This window comes from Zonotrichia leucophrys, chromosome 3 (assembly GCF_028769735.1).
Source record: "Zonotrichia leucophrys gambelii isolate GWCS_2022_RI chromosome 3, RI_Zleu_2.0, whole genome shotgun sequence".
NCBI classification, from domain to species: domain Eukaryota; kingdom Metazoa; phylum Chordata; class Aves; order Passeriformes; family Passerellidae; genus Zonotrichia; species Zonotrichia leucophrys.
The window spans coordinates 99,477,528-99,493,358 of NC_088172.1; the positions used below are offsets into that span (position 1 = coordinate 99,477,528).

The window sequence follows — 15,831 nt, forward strand, 5'->3', positions numbered from 1 at the left end:
TGTGGCTTGTTAAGATCAGGCCTGCTCCTAATCTTTAGTAATTGGTCCAGCTGCAACTCGTTGGGGGATAAGATTACATTCTATACCACCGTCATTTACCCATAGCGTGTCCCCCTACACTCCTGTGCTTTTGCAATTCCGTCACTCTGTGCACCATGAGGGCTCTGCCTCACCAGATGCTAAACTCGGTGGTTTTTTGGGGATGATTTTGCCCAGTATAGGTCTGCTTCAATTGGACTTCCTAGCAAAAGCTTTCTCTTCAAGATGAAGCACAGGAAGGGATGCAGGGACTTAGCACCACCCCAGGTCCACAGGGTGCAGCCAGGATGGGGGAATGGGGGAAGGAGGATGGAAGGTGCAGAGGACTGTGCAGACGTTGGTTTTATCCATGCTTCAGAGAAGCACCCCTCAGTGCCAGAGCACAGTGGTGGAAAAGTTCTGCACTCTGGCAGATGCATAAAACCATCATCCACAAAGTAATACTTCCTGCAGCAATAATAAACCACCACAGAATTCCTCTCACAGCTCCCAAATCAACCCTGGCTTAGCCTGGAAAGTGTTCAGGCCCTACTCAAACAGCCCACCAAGCTGGGCGAGATGTCCCAGCAAAACAACACAGGAATGACCCCATCTGTCCCTGTTCTACACCTCCCACTAGCCATGACCAGCTCTGCAGAGGGACAGTGCCCTCTGCCCATGCCCCTTGTGCCAAAATCCCAGCACCGAGTGTGGGATGCGCCTCCAGAACCAAGCAAAACAAGCTGGGAGGGTGCTGAGTGGATTATGTGGGACAGTTTTCCTGTGTCCCACAGGGCAAACTGGTGCCTTTGCTTAGGGCAGACATCCCCAAGCCATCAGCCCCCTTGAAAAATACTGCAGGTAAAAGCAATGAAAGTCCTTGGCTGAGATAATCAAATTCATTATTTTGGTGCAGGTGGAATAAAACAGCAGAATAAAGCAGCAGCATGCTAGAAGTGCTGCTCACACTGCTCAGAGGGCTAGAATTTCTTCTTTTGAGAATGACAGATCATCAATGTCTGTGGCCTGGTCCTCCCCATTACCTCAGGCTTGTGCCATCACCAAGGCTTAAGAAAGACAAAGTTTTGTTTAGGAGCGACTGGAGTAGGCTGCCACATCCCAAAGCCAGGTTGGCATGAAAAAAACAAACCCTTATCTGCCTGGCAGCAAGCTGCTGGCTCAGAGCACAGGTTTAATACCCCTGAGGTTTAGATTATTTGCTCAGCCATGGGGATGCCCCATTGCACAGCATTAACTCCATTCATCCTCTCTCACCAGCCCCTCCCACAGCACCATCTCATTTCAGGATGACCATGCCCAGCACATTTGCCCCCTTGCCTGAGCTCCCAAACCCCAGGTGCATAAATCACCTGACGTGATCTGTGCATGGAAGCTTTCTCCCTCCCTTGGACAGCCACAGGAGCACCTGGGCAGCACATCCAGAGCTCTCCTGGTGCTGCTGTCTGGGTTTCCTTCCCAGAGCAGCGTGTGTGTGCCAGCCAGGGCCACATGGCTGCGCCGGGCCCTCTGCCCTTCCCTCCACCCCTCGGGTGGAAAGTATTCCCCGCCCCTTCCCTGCCGCCAGCCCGGCACGCCAGTTCGAGTTTCACATCGGGATTCAGGAGGGGAAAAAAAGATTCCTCCCTCGCACAGAAACCATCAGCTTTTCCAGCAGCGCGTCTCCACCATGTCTGGCCTGCGCCTTTGCCAGCGAGGGGGGTCTCAGCCCTTCCTGCCACCAGCCTGCAGCACACCCAGAGCCCAGGGGTGGCCTGAGGCTGCCCCAAAGCTGGCAGCCACCTGAGGCCAGCAGCCCTGCTCACATCTGCTCTGGGACACCCTCGTCAGCTGTGGCACGGCTCGCTCAACAACTGCTGCCGGCCAAGTGGCTGCAGCCCGGGATCCTGGTGGATCTGGAGAGATGGCTCTCAAGGAGGACATGGGCAATGTTGCTCATCTGTTAGGAAATATTTCAAGGGCTTTGCGTGAAAGGCACTGAGCTGCTCAGCACACGCATTTCATCCCTCCAGTGCGCATCGGAGCAAAGGCTGAGCAGAGGGGAAATTTCTTGCTCACTGAAATTGTGCCTTTCAAGAGTCTTGACTTCACCCCTCTGGCGCGCTGGGCAGGATCTCCTACACCCCATGCCTTGACTGTGTGCTCATGCGGCAGAGAGAACCTCCCAACAGCTACAGTGACATTCCTGTGTGCCCAAACCCGAGCAGAGGGCTGTCCCCTCCACCACACCAAACCTTTCCCAGCATGCAGGACAGTCAACAAGCAGAGAAGGAAGGAGCCTGGTGTATCCTTTCCATGCCCAGCTTTCCCCATGGCCCTATCATGGTATTAGCTGAGCTTTACCTGAAGACAGGTGAGCCTGGTATTCTTAATTGTGCATTTCAGGCAGTTTTACCTAGGAGATGCATTTACTTTTAAGTATCCTGTCTTAAAATCAGAAAACCTCCCTGGTGCCACTCACCTGACCCCCATTTTGCAGTCCATAACACAGGGGGAGTCAAACTCAGCCAGCAGATCTTCCATCTGGTTGTATCTCTCGCCATCCTTGACCACATCTCCGTGGTAGGCAGGGACATAGGGCTTCAGGACATCGTTCATGAGGCGGTCGAGGCACCGCTGCTCCGATTCACAGTGCTTCTTCAGGATCCTGCCATTGGCCGCCGCCTTGAAGCTACCTGAGGGGCACAAGGGACAATGTGGCACTTGCTTTGGGTGGCAGGAAGGGCAGCCCAACGCCTTGGAACAGCTCCATTTACACCTGCACCCAAGGAGTCCCTACAGGCAGGACTGAAAAGCTCAGGGGTTTATGAGCCTCACTGTGACACCCCAAGAAGGCAGAGACTCATCCTGCAGCACCCAACAGGTTTGCTTCACATCCTCTGTGCACTTTCCTCTAGGCTCACATCTTTGTGTCTGTGCTCATGTGTGGGGCACCTTTGTGCTGGGCAGCATCACCTGCTTGGCAGTGGGTCAGGAGCTGGGCCTGTCTCTCACCCAAAGCACCCAGGAAAAAGCAGCAATAATTTCTGCTGGCCCTGGAGACTGAAAGCTCAGAGCACCTTCACACTACCCTCACTAGCATTTAGATTAAGTCACTCTCCTGGGCTAGAGACTGGGAGCTGCAAGCTGTGACACTCATGCAGCAGCCTGAAGCAATTGGGGCCAGCAAAGCTCATTAAGCTGGGATAATGAAGGTGGCCCTCCCTGCCACCACTCTGTCCCTCCCCATGCTCTGTACCTGCGTGTCCTGCTAGCTGGATCCAAGGGTACTTCTTCTTGAAAGACATCACAAACGGGGACCAGTGTACCATATTCTTGATCTTCCTCCATGACTTGCTCTAAGGGGAAAAAAAATCATGAAGGTGAATGCAATGTTTTAAGCTTTTACTGTCTGTAAAGTCACTTCAGGCAGCACGCAGCTGTTCTGGACAGGGAAAGAGGCACCACAGCCAGCGCAGGATGGAAGCAAACAGAAAATCTGCTCTTTTCCCATTGTGCTGTGCCAAGCCACTGGGCCTCAACTCTACATTCAAAAATCACGAGTAACTTCACTCAAGTGGATGGTGTTACAGTGTTGTTCCAGTTGGCTGCTGCTGCTGCTGCAGAGCGCCCAGCCATCCGCACTGCCTCGTCCCTGCTGCTCCCTGCATCCCTCTGTGGGAGCAGCAGGGACATCAACCCATCCCTGGGCACTGCAGGGACATTACCCCATCTCTGGGCACTACAGGGACATTACCCCATCCCTGGGCACTGCACCACAGGGACATTAACCCATTAATAGGCATGGCAGGGACATTACCCCATCCCTGGGCACCGCATTAGATCGCAGCAGATGGAGAGGGAAGGCAACCCAGGGCTGCCATCCAGCCACAAAACCGAGCTGCAGGTCCTGTGGGGAACAAGAGCACAGGCACACAGAGGCTCCCTGCCTGGCTTTTGTTCCCCCTGAAAGGCAGCTGCTGTGTCCATTAAGCTGGCAGCCCACGTGTGCTGATCCGCCCGCTCTGGCCCATCTGTAACTACAGTTCAGAGAACAATTCCCTGCTGACACGTTGTGTTTCTCACCAGATAGATTGCTCTAAACTATTTACATGACTCTAAGAAGGCTGCACTGGAAGGCACACAGCCTCCCTCAAGGCTCCTTCCTGCGAGTTTTTCCCTGGATTGTTCTAGGGAACACACCACCAGCAAAAGGCGGGGGATGACCTCTTATCTTGGCCCCAGAAGGTGACGGCACAAACAAATTATGTGAACGATATACAAGGGCAACAATGGAAAAATGCCTTCTTGCAGGAGCTGGGACAAACAGTGTAGTCCTTGGCTGCTCCAAGCTCCTGGGTTCAGCTGGAAGCCAGCAGATAAATTATCCTCATTTGCTCCGCTGTGAAGGCATGGGAGGGAGCCTTCCAGAAAGCCCAAGTAATCTCTTCCTCGTGTTTGGAGAACTGGCCCCTGTTCCAGTAATGCTTCACAGACAGGCAGGGAAGAGCCAGCAGCCCCAACTTGCAGTTTGGATGCTTGCTGGGGGTGAACTCACAGCACAGGAATCCGTGCTGGGAACTGCTGACATGTTTAAATGGCAAGCAGCAAGAAGCCAGACAGAGATGTTCGTGTCTAAAGCGTGGAAATTACACCAGGGTTATCCCTGTGCTGTGCACCAGTCTGCCGAGGAGCAGGGAGATGCAGGGTGCTGGGCAGCACAGGAGTGGCAGAGGGGAACAATCAAGGTCTTTCCCCACTTTGCAGCCTGGCAGGAGCAGGGCAGCCCTTCCCTGGCAGGCTGCCCGTGGCTGGGAGCGTCCCAGCACAGCCTGGCACTGGGACAGCCTTGCAGGAGTTTGGCAGGAGCTGCCCAGGCACGGGGTGACACCGGGCATCCCCTTCTCCAGGGCTCCTCCACGCCGAGGGCTTGCTTGCTTTGGCAGGGGGGTCGGGCAGTTCCCTACCTGACATGAGGATGGATGTTTTTATTTCCACACAGAGTGCCAGAACTTGTGTGTTTTAGCTGTTCTTTGTTCTCCTTCTGGCAGAGAGCGAAGGGGAAGCGGGGGGGTGTCCCCTCCTTTTGTTTTTAAAATAGTAACACCAAGTCCTGGCTGATGTCATGAAAAAAGGGGGAAGAGAAAGTCTCCGGGGGAGTTTGGACTCTGAAGGAGTGTGACCACCTCCTCTAAAAGAAGGAGTCCTCCCCTCACTTGCAGCACAGATCATAAGTCACTCGGTCCCAGGAAATATGCCAAGGCAATGTGCCTTCCCAAGCCAAGATTTTGGTGGTTAGAGCTTTATAGTTAAACCCTTGAGGTACTTCAAGGTACAGGCAGAGTGGAGGTAAACAGTCCCTAAAGCAAAGCAAGCCACTCTGGCTTCCCCCTGCCAGGGCTTTCCCAGGAGTGATGCTCTCCATTCCAGCACTGCTCCCAGGGCAGGGTAATGACCCTGAGTCCCCTGGAGACACAAAGCTCAACAAAAACCAACCCTTCTGCTGATCTGAACGGGTCACAGAGCCAGTCACTCAGCACAGCCACCCGAGGAACAGGTAGCACATCCTCACCCCCTCTATGCCAGAGGGAAATTATTTCACTCAGGCCTCACCCGGTTTCAGGCACACCTTTAGTCAGGTATTTCCAGCCCAAGTTTTAAGGACATGTGTAACAACTTCTTTTATGGCGAAGCTTGAGGCAAGCTTCATCCATTTCAAGCCACTCCCAACCTGCTGGAAATCGACTGCTAGGTCAGCTGTCACTGCTGCAGGGGTGACCCACAATTCTGATTCACAGAGCCCCTTTCTCCCTGCTTCCCACAGGAGCAACCACTGGACACTCATGGGGGAGAAGAGGACAGTTGTCCCTCTGATTCCTTCAGGAGCCACTGGATTTTTGTTTAACACCTGAGCCCCCTCCCAATGAAATATGGAAAAGTTTGCTTCACCAAAAGAATGTTGCTGTGTTGTGGCAGTGCTCAAAAGGCTGAGTTTTGCAAGGACAGATTCTCTACTAAACCAGCAGCAGAGGGGATCCCTGAGGAGCAACACTGGCCAATGCCCCCAGGGATCCTGCCACTCCCTTTGCCTGAAGACAGCCTAATTCTCCCTAGGTAGAGTGTTGCTCCAGAAAGTCAGCCTTTGTACTTTCCCTTGAGAGATGGGAGGTGGCTTTTAACCATCTGCAGGGTCCTCCACCCTGCAAGAGGTCTGTGTTTATTCAGACAATGATGTGCAATCAGAGATCTCAAAGCCCAGGGTTTGGGATCCTGGCCATGCCAACCTCATGCCAGGCTCTGCAGCCAGCCATGGAAAACGAGAGCCACGAGGTTCACACCACTCCAGTCTCACTCCACATGCAGCAAACAGCCCCTCCACTGCCTCCTGCCCTGCCTGGTGCTATTAATAGGCAAATTGAGTATTAAGGCTATTTACAGTAAAGAAATCTTCTTTAACACTGTGTCAGCCTGTGGGGAACCATAAGGTTGCCGCCTCCGGGCTCTGCAGTAGTCTGTAACTTTTGGTTTACATTTCAAGGAGTTATTTGCTCACACATCCAGGAGCACAGGCACAGCTGTAGGTGCATGGAGGAGTGGTAAACTCCCTGGGCTCAAAGGATTTTTCACCATCCTGGAAGAAATGGCTCTGCAGGTGGCATTACCAAGTGATGCAGGTGAAGGGCAGATCTGTGCTCTTCTCATTTGCCTGCAAGGAGCTGAACCTGCAGGTGGTCATTTCAAAAGGGGAGCACATTTCCAAGCCTTTTGCATGATCAAAACCTGCACCTGATGTGGCACCAGCTCTCCCCCAAACCAGTCCTTTCCCTCCCAGAAAACTCAGGAAGCTGTGTGCACTGACTGCACTCCTGCACAGCAGAAAGAGCATGGAGCCTGTATAAGCAGGGAATATGCACGAGGTGTCTGATGCAATTTGACACTTTTTATTTAAAACCTGGTTCAGCATCAGCAAATGCCAGCTGATTAGCTGTTAAGTAAATTATTTAGTGACTCTGGAAATATATTTAGCAAGGAATGGCACCGTTTTCCCTAACAGTCTGCCACATGGAAAAGAGGCTCAGCAAGTGCAGAACCAACTCTGAAAAAGAACTTCTCAGGGTTTCTGCAGCACTCTGCTTCTGCCTCTGCCCTCTTACAGCTTTTGCTTGCTGCACAGAGCAGTATCCCGAGCCAGGAGTGGGATACAGGCCAAAGGAGTTAATCCCTCCCAGTGAGCACCCACAATTGGTCAGGGGGAGAGGAGAGCTGGCAAAACAATTTTATCGGCTGTATGTTTAACTTCACTTATCTGAAGCTTAAAGCAAACTCTGGGCTTTCCCCATCTGTCAATAGAGCTTCGTATGGAAAGAACAACACAGGAGAATTTAGTGCCAGTGCAGAAGGTCAGAGGATATATTGTGTTTAATTAGATTAAACATAAAGTGACTGATGAGCTCAGGGCTCGCTGTACATTTTCTCTACTGCATATTTATTCCTTTAATGTCTGCTCAAGGGAGATGTGCCTTTCTCAGACTGCCTGTTGTCTCTCTTTCCCAACATGGACACTGGTGGAGTTTGACTGGTGTTATTCCCCATGCAGGGAGCCAGCAGGGTGCTCTTCCCTTTCCATGCATTCAGCCAGAGAGATAGGCAGTAACTGATTTAATTTGCTGAAATTATGCCTTCCTATGGTTTTATGGGACCAAAGGTTCCTGGAAATAGTAGGAGCTGGACCTGTATTTTAGTGCTTTTTATTAACATGGTCAGAGGCAAGATTACACAGCTGGGCCAGGGGATGGAAAAGAGTGGGAGCAGCATTAAATTAATGATTTTCCCAATGGTGAAAAGAACTTCAGCTCCTTTCTCCCAGGGAAATCATGAAATATCCTAGGATCAGAAGAGATGGAGGACGAGGACAACGATGAGGAGACAGCAGTGTCACCAATGCCCACTGCTTCCCCAGGCTTCACTGGAATTGCTGCAGCCCAGGGACTTGCATAAATGACCCCCTGGCTTTCCCTTCCCTTTGGAGAAAGCCCTGCTCCTGGGGGCTTCACTTCCAGATTTTCTAGGAAGGGACATGAAGCTGTGCTGTTGCAGACTCCAAGATGTTTCACTCACAGCTAGGAGGGTTGAGTGGCCAGAGCCTTTCTGATTTAAAAAACCAAGGCAGCAGGGGCTGAGAAGGGCAAACTTTGCTCCACAGAGCCCTCCTCTTTAACAACTAAATGAGTGGAGGGAACTTTTGCCTGCAAAGCTCCCTCTGTGCCAGCCCGCTCCACGGCCCTGCATATCCAGCCAAGGAAAAAGAGGCCATTTAGTTTTCCATGTTTAAAAAGAATGAATGTGTTTTCTTTTGCTCTTTAAAAAGCAGTTAAGGTTTCCCTAGTGATGATTGTTTCCCTTGACTGGGAAAAACCTTGTCACTGCAGCCTTGGAGGGGAGGCCAGCTTTGTCCATTGTGCTGGCGGCCGGGCGCGCAGGGCAGAGCTGGCAGGTACCACGGAATGAATGCCTCCTCCTGCTGCTGTGTCCTGCCTTGGAGTGACCAAAATGCAGCAAACACACTGAAAAACCTGGGATGTGATGGCGCAGGGCTGGGGATCTGCTTGGCTTTGCCATCTCTCAGCCCCTGGCTGCCTCTGTCGTTCACGCTGTGACCGCTGTCCCTGATGCTGGCAGCAATGACAGCCCAAATTCTGAATTGTCTTCCTCCTTCTCATCCTTGCTGATGCTTCTGTACTGCACAGCAGCTAAATAGCCTTGTTTTGGCCAGAGGAGCAGCTGGCAATGGAGGAGAGGGGCATTGGATCAGTGGGCATTTCTTGATTTAGTCACAAAAGACATAATACAAAAGTTTCAGCAGCTCCCCAAAACCTGGCGGAAGCAATGACAGTCCCACGTCCCACAGATTCCACTGAGCAAAGATAAAGTGAGGCCCAACATCAGGCTTCACTGAAGTTAATGCAAGGAAATACAGTGTGATGACTGACAGGCATTTCTGGTTGCCTAGATATTCTAGTGTAAAGCCTTATTAGACAAATTATTTTGATGACTGTGGTATAGATGCTCCTGTTGGGGTGTAGTTACTTCTGTTGGGGTGTAGCAGCTTCTGCTACTCTCCAAGGTTTCCATCTCATTTAGAGTGAGAAAAAATCCTAACACATGCACTCTTTTACTTCAAACACTTTGTTTTTCAGAATGGTCTTGTTTTAGCCAGAAAGGATTTTGCCTTTCACAAGAGAGAAACCACTTCCCTCTGGTTTTGTGAGGAATGCCCTTTTCTCTCCAGTGAGATCAGGGAGTTGTCCCACCAAGACCAAAGATCTGGGGTAGAGGGTCACAGAGATAAAGCTACTGCAGAGATCAGCATGTGTGATAGAGGAGCCTCAGTAAAAAACGCGTGAAAGCCAGGAACATCTGCTCAGATCATGGAAAAAACATTCCAGTGTATTGGAAAAAAAACCCAGGAGCTTGCTGCAGGCTCCCTCTTCCTGCTTGTGATGAAGGCAAGGAGAATCAGAAGGAGCAGAGGCAGATGAGTGAGCAGCAGCCCTCCAGCCTGACAATGGAAGGAAGCAGAGAGGATGGGAACGGGAGCACAGCAGTCCCCAGTGCCTGGAAGGACATTTGGAACCTCCTCACCCACAAAGTGTGAGCAGAGTGGAGCAGGAGCCACATCAACACCGCACTCAGGGGAAATGGCTACAGAGAGGACAGTGCTGATACACCTCTCTGGCCAGTCTGGCAAAGAAGAAGACAAAAAGGCCTAAGTGAGAGTGAAGGCAAAGCCTTCTGTTGTCTCCATGAGGCATTTCTTCTGGTGGAGAGCCTTTACTGAAGCAAAGCTGAACACCTCCTAATGCACATCAGCCACAACTGACCCTCCCATAAAGCCAGTGGAATTATTAATTGCCAGCATCAGATAGGCTCAGCCTGCTTTCCTGAGTGGGAACTGCTCCAGATCTCTGCAAATGTATTTGTTACTCATTATGTACACAGCAGTAAGATTTGTTAAGCAATTTTCAGCTTGGAAAAGGTGAGTGATTCAGAAACAGCTAATCACTTTTGGTGGACTGCTACTTAAGCTGTACAATGCTTCTTCCCCAGAAAGCAGCTAGCCTTTAAAAGTCAGCAGACTATAAAAATCCTTGCTGGTAGCCAAAAGTGGGCCTTGGTGAGCTGATTTGTGAGAAGAGCCCCAGAGCAGTGCAGCTCATTGGTGCACAGAGCTGCAGGCAGCCACATCAGGCGTCCAGCTGACAAACGGGATGTGCTGCCCAGAGGTCTGACCCTGCATCCCTTTTATCAGGGAACTTGTCATCAGCTTTGATGGAAACTGCTCTGTTTCCATCTGGAGACTTGTGTCTGATCCCTTTCCCAGTTCCAGGGTATTCACCACCATCTTTCTGGTTCCAAATATCGTTCCAGCTCCTCAGCTCCTGCAGAAGCACAGCACATGCTGGGGACATGGGCTCCTGTGCCTGTGCTGGCTCCAGCACTTCTCACTCCCACAATGCTGCTGGCAGGGAAGGATCCCTGCAGCCTTCCCAACCCTGCCACTGTGAAACCCAAACTGCTTCTAGCTGCTAAATGCTGGGACCAGGAGCTGTGCCCTTCTTGACAGCAAACAACTGCACTGGTCTCTGGTTATTGATTTGAAGTCCAGCTCAGCTCCCTACAGGCCAGAGGCGCAGTTCAGGATACAGAAGAGACTCAGGTCCTAAAAGTCACAACAGAGGGCAGTGGTTTGGTAAGGCACAGCCTTTCTGCAAGGAACAACCTGAATACAAAACCTGTGCTTGTACATGTCAGGGATCTGGGATGGGAGCTACAGGCTCTGCCATATCCTCCCAAGGGATGAGCCAAACCCTGGAGTCCTTTGGGAAAGGGGGGTGTCAGCACAGGGCATGTTGGGAACACAGGTAGTCAGGCCAGCAGGAGATCATAAAAGTGCCAGTTATCTCCAATCTGGCTGATTTAGACTGGTAGAGTTAATCATAGGACAGAAGCTGCCGAACACTCCCAACCACCTTCAATGTGAAGGTAAGTTTTTAGAGATTTAAACCAGGATGACACATTTACAGCCTGCCTGGAGGCACTTGGGTCAGAGACACCAAACACAGGAGTAACCTCAATGACTGGAACAAAGCAACACTTTGTCCTTAATACCTGGGTTTTTTTGAGATTAATTTCTTTCTGTCAGCTCCAGGAATGACTGAAATGCCCAGAGCTCATGTCCCCAGAGGAGGGGGGTGCACAGGGATCTCCTCCCCACACAAGGCTCAGAGCAGGCACACTATGGTGTGATGATACCACATCACTCATCCTTTCATTCCGGCACTACCTAGCAGGGTGGACACGGGCCAGACAGGGCTGCCACTGGCTCCCAGTGCTGCTGAGGCCATGGGAAGCCTTTCCTCTGGCACAGCACAGAGGGCATTGATATGGATGCTGTACATGCAACACCCTGGCAGCATAATGCCCATAAGCACTGATGATAAACAAGCAAGGCTAGCCAAGCCAAGTCATGCCATGCCAGTGAAGCCATCTGCAGGAGAAGCTGGGTGAGAAAGGCCTGGCTTGCAGACTTGAGTTTTGCTGTTGCTGAAACCCCTAGACTGGTTCACACTGGTTTAGGACACAGAAAACATTTCCATTGTTGTTCCCTGGCCCTGTCCACTCATGGAGTTAGATCCCTGCTCTTCTGCTGTTTCACCATAACTGCACTTCACTTTGTGGACTGTGTGCATGAGAAATACATCTCTCCCATGAGCACTTCCAAGGGAAATACTCAGATACTTTTGAAGTGCTTTCTGTGAAGTGGGAAGGCAGAGCTGGAAGGCAAGAAAAGAAACGGCCAAGCTCTGGCTGCAGAAATTTGTTTCGAATAGAGAATTTTTAAAATTAGTCATTAGTGCTGAACATGCTCACATTTACTGGGTATAGGAAGTGTAAAAAGGTGATTTAGAAGAGCAGTTATAAGTTTCACAAACATGACTAAACTCTAAAGCTAAATGTTCAACAGGCATGACCTTTTAATTCCCCTTTAAATCAGTTTAGCACTTTCATTTGTGTTTGGAGTCCCTCGTGTTTGGATAGCACTTTGGTGATTTAAAGTACAGTTTAGGAGTTTTATTGTCTCTCCTGCTTTGGAGCTGAGACCATGAATACTCTGCTAAGTGGCTGGAGGAGTTTTTGCTTGCACAGGAGCTGCTGGGAGCACAAGCCTGCCCTGGCCAGCACTCCCAACCCATCACCATGGCATGGTCCCCTTCTCCCAGGCAGCTCCTAAACATCACCAGCAACCAGCAGAAGCTGCTCCAGGAATGGGAGTGCAGTCTGAGCCTCCCTGGTCTCAGATCCTTACAGAACGAGCACATGGAAACACGATGGCTTTGGGAAACCTCTTTGCCCAGAGAGAGGCACTGCCAGCAGCCAGGAAGCCACAGGCACACACGGCACACATCACCCAGACCTGCTGTGTATGCCCCACACAGTGCCCAAAGCATCTCCCCATGAGACTCAGCACAGCAGCTCAGAGGCTTTGGTCTCTAAAGAGCACTAAGAGCTATTAAAAAAGTGGCCTAAACCTGAAGGCAAAGCGAGATTTGTTACAGGCATTGAGCACCCACAGAGCAGTCTCCCCGTGTGCTGCAGCTCAGCTCAGCTTTTCTGCTCTGCACTACTCCTGGAACCAGGGCTTGTGGGCATCCATGGGACTTCTCTCCCTCAGAATGAGAGAGACACAAGCTCGTTCCCCATGGTGAACTCTGCTTCTGAGCCCAGCTTGTGGGTGCTGTGAGGCTTCTCCCCCACCAGCTTTCCAGCCACACTGCCCTGATGGATATGGGAAGCACAAACCATGCACTTTAGGAGCAGCTGCTTGTGGGAACTCCTTCCTCACTGGACACATCAACCACAGGCTCCCAGGAGCATGGCAAGACCAAGCTAATTACAGGGCTCCAAACATGGACCAGCTCACATGCTCAGCTGCTCATTCCCAATTCTCCACACAGGCTGAGAGCAGGGACTCTATCCACATTTCCTGCAACTAGATTACCCCATTCCCTATCCACACAGATCCAGCCCCAGGTGCACTCATGCTCTGCCAGGCAGGGAGCTCCTCAGTGCCACACCCAGAGCAGGCTCACCCAGCCTGGCGGGGACACAGGGTGGCACCGGAGCCAGGGCACCGGCTGTGAGCAGCCATGTGGGACCCTGGAGATCAGGATGGAGGGAGGAATTCTTGTTAACAGCACACCTCAGCTGCCCCCCAGCCCACTGCAGCAGAAGGGCTGGCAGCAAGCAGACCTCACACACAACCAGCAGTCATTTCATCCTTGGCTTCATTTTCGCAGTCAGAGCCTTGCACGCACCCCTTCACCATTTTAGTTATGAGTCATGGAAAAAATGTCAGCTGCAGCTACAGAGCCCCACTCCTGCAGGGCCAGGTACCTACCTGTGCTCCCAAAGCCAATGTCCTGGCACGCCTGCCTGCTGGGAGGGCATCCGAGGGGCCGGCTGGGCAGCGCTGTGCCAGGGAAAGGCCGGCACGGCGCTGGGGGACGGAGCTGTCACGGCAGCAGGCAAGGAGGTTTCATCCTCCACTGCTCCCTCCACGCTGCCTCTGAGGCTTGTGAGCAGAGCTGGCGAGCCCTGCTGCACCCAGGCACTCCCCTGAGCCCTTAGGGAAGGGAATGGGATCCTCAGACACACAGAGGGTTACCCAACCCTACATCCTGGCGCGGCACGCAGCGCTGGATCTTCCAACCCAACCGTGCGCTGACACGCAGGGGTGGGGCGGGGGAAGAAAAAGAGGATTTCAGCTGGTTAACTTCTAAGAAATTGAGGAAAAGCTTATCACTCCTGTGAAACTGGCTGCAATCTCCTCAGAGCTGGTACATGCCATGCTGCCAAGGTGTCAGCTGGAGGAACACTGAGTTTTAGTGGGAAGAGGACTGCAGAGGCCAGCAAAGAAATTTGCTGCTTTGGTGCACGTTCACAGCCTTACACAGGGTGCTGGGGAGGAAAAGGTTTCTCTAAGTCAAAAGGGAAATGCTCATCTGAAACAGGAAAATGGAACTTTCTTTTGAGCATTAACAGCAGAAAATCACCTCTGCAGAAAAATCACCTCTGCAATGGCTGTGTGTTGGATCCCTGCAGCAGGGAGAGGATGCTTGGGGAAAAACACCCTGACCCTGCTAAATCAGCTCACTCAGGACCCCAGGAAAGCCCTGGGGTGTGCAGCTGGCCCAGGCACATAATGGGGACATGCTGAGGTTTTGGGGGGAAACACTGCTCAGTCAGGGTGATAGCAGAGTTGGTGGGTGCCCTGCGTGGGAGTCCCGGATGTGGGAAGAGAGGGTCTAAGTTCTACAGCAATGCTGACAACAGGCTGACCACAAATAGCATCACCCAAGGATCACCCAGGCAATTCAGGTTTGTAAAGACAGATCCAGAGATCTTATTGCTTTTTTTGGAAAAAAAAAAAAAAAGTGAAATTGTTTCTAAACTAAATATTTCTCTTGAAAGAGGCTATTTTAAGGCAGGTGGAATGACACAGTGTGACATCCTTTAAAGAGGTAGAGATCATGGGTTTCATATTAAAACTCAGATAGTCTTTCTTGGAACAGCATGTTATGGTTGAAGAGAATTCTAGTGAATTTTCTGGTCCAAAAAAGGAGACAAAGATGAAGGGTAGTTATCTCCAGCCCTAAAATAGTGAGGGCACTTGCAATACAATGAACAGAGGTAATACAATGAACACATTATAAACATGGGTGTAGCACAGGCAGAGTTTAGCTCATTGTGTCCTAGAGTTTCTAAATATATTTTGGCTTGAGGGAAGAGCAAGGGAGAAGAGAAGTGAACATAGGGAAGACGCCCAGTCTTCTGAACAACTGGGTTTTCCATCAAGGCACAAGCCCACGATCTCTGAGGCTGCATCTGTGGGTAGCAGCCGACTGCTGAACTCCTCCTGCTGCAGGCAACTATGTTTAGCTTCTCTTAGAAGGTGAAGGAAGCAGAATAGGAGGAAAAAAACCTAGTCATCTTCTCCCCTCAGACATTTTGCTGTTCATTTACTTCAGCAGCACATGAAGCACTTAGTCACTCCGTCTCCGACGGGCTTTTTTCTATTTTTAATTTTCCAAATCAAAACAAGAAGATAAAAAGGAGGTTCCTTCCCAAAGAAGCAGCTGGTGGAGGAGGCTGGGGGTGTGAGCAGCGAGTGACCAGGACTTCACCCCACAGCTCAGTGGCTGCTGCAGACACCCAGGCGAGTGTTTGCATGCAGGAGCAGAGAGGGCAGGAGCTGCCACTTCCTCTCGCTCAGCGACAGCTCCATGAGCTGCTCCAGCAAGCCAGGGTGCCAAGCATCCTCTGGAGCTGAGATCTGCTCCCTGTACAGGCACCTGGCACCTGCCCTCACAGTAAAATCAGTGTTCTAACGCACCACTCATGCTCCAGGTGTTTGCCAGCACCAAGGACTATCTTGCAACCTAAGCCACACATCCAGCTTGGATGTCCTCCATTCTCCAAGTCAGAAATACAGTGTCAGAGCAGCACTTCCTCTGGGATTGATTTTAGCAAGCCAGCCACCACAGCTCCTGCATTGCAGTCCTGAAGGACAGAAACTTTTGTCAAAACTGGCTTTGTCCAACAGTGTTGCAGAACACCGGAAAACTGCTGCCCTTCCTGACTCCTGTCATCCTCAGGAGAGCCCTTGACACTCTCCCTATCCCCAGTGAGCCTTTTGACTGTGAAATTCTCTGGATATATTTAAAAAAAAGACTGGACATGGCACTTGGTGCTACA

General features: G+C 51.3%; 1 protein-coding gene across 2 annotated transcripts in view; it reads right to left on the reverse strand.

The window, feature by feature from the left end:
- Positions 1 to 15,831, reverse strand: part of ITPKB (inositol-trisphosphate 3-kinase B) — a 65,625-nt gene that overhangs the window by 11,843 nt on the left and 37,951 nt on the right. For both annotated transcript variants that reach the window (XM_064709507.1, XM_064709508.1), the window contains 2 exons: positions 3,275 to 3,374; positions 2,498 to 2,711 (listed from right to left, as the gene is read on the reverse strand). In XM_064709507.1, the coding sequence (XP_064565577.1) occupies positions 2,498 to 2,711; positions 3,275 to 3,374 (314 nt within the window). The remainder of the gene's footprint in view (positions 1 to 2,497; positions 2,712 to 3,274; positions 3,375 to 15,831) is intronic.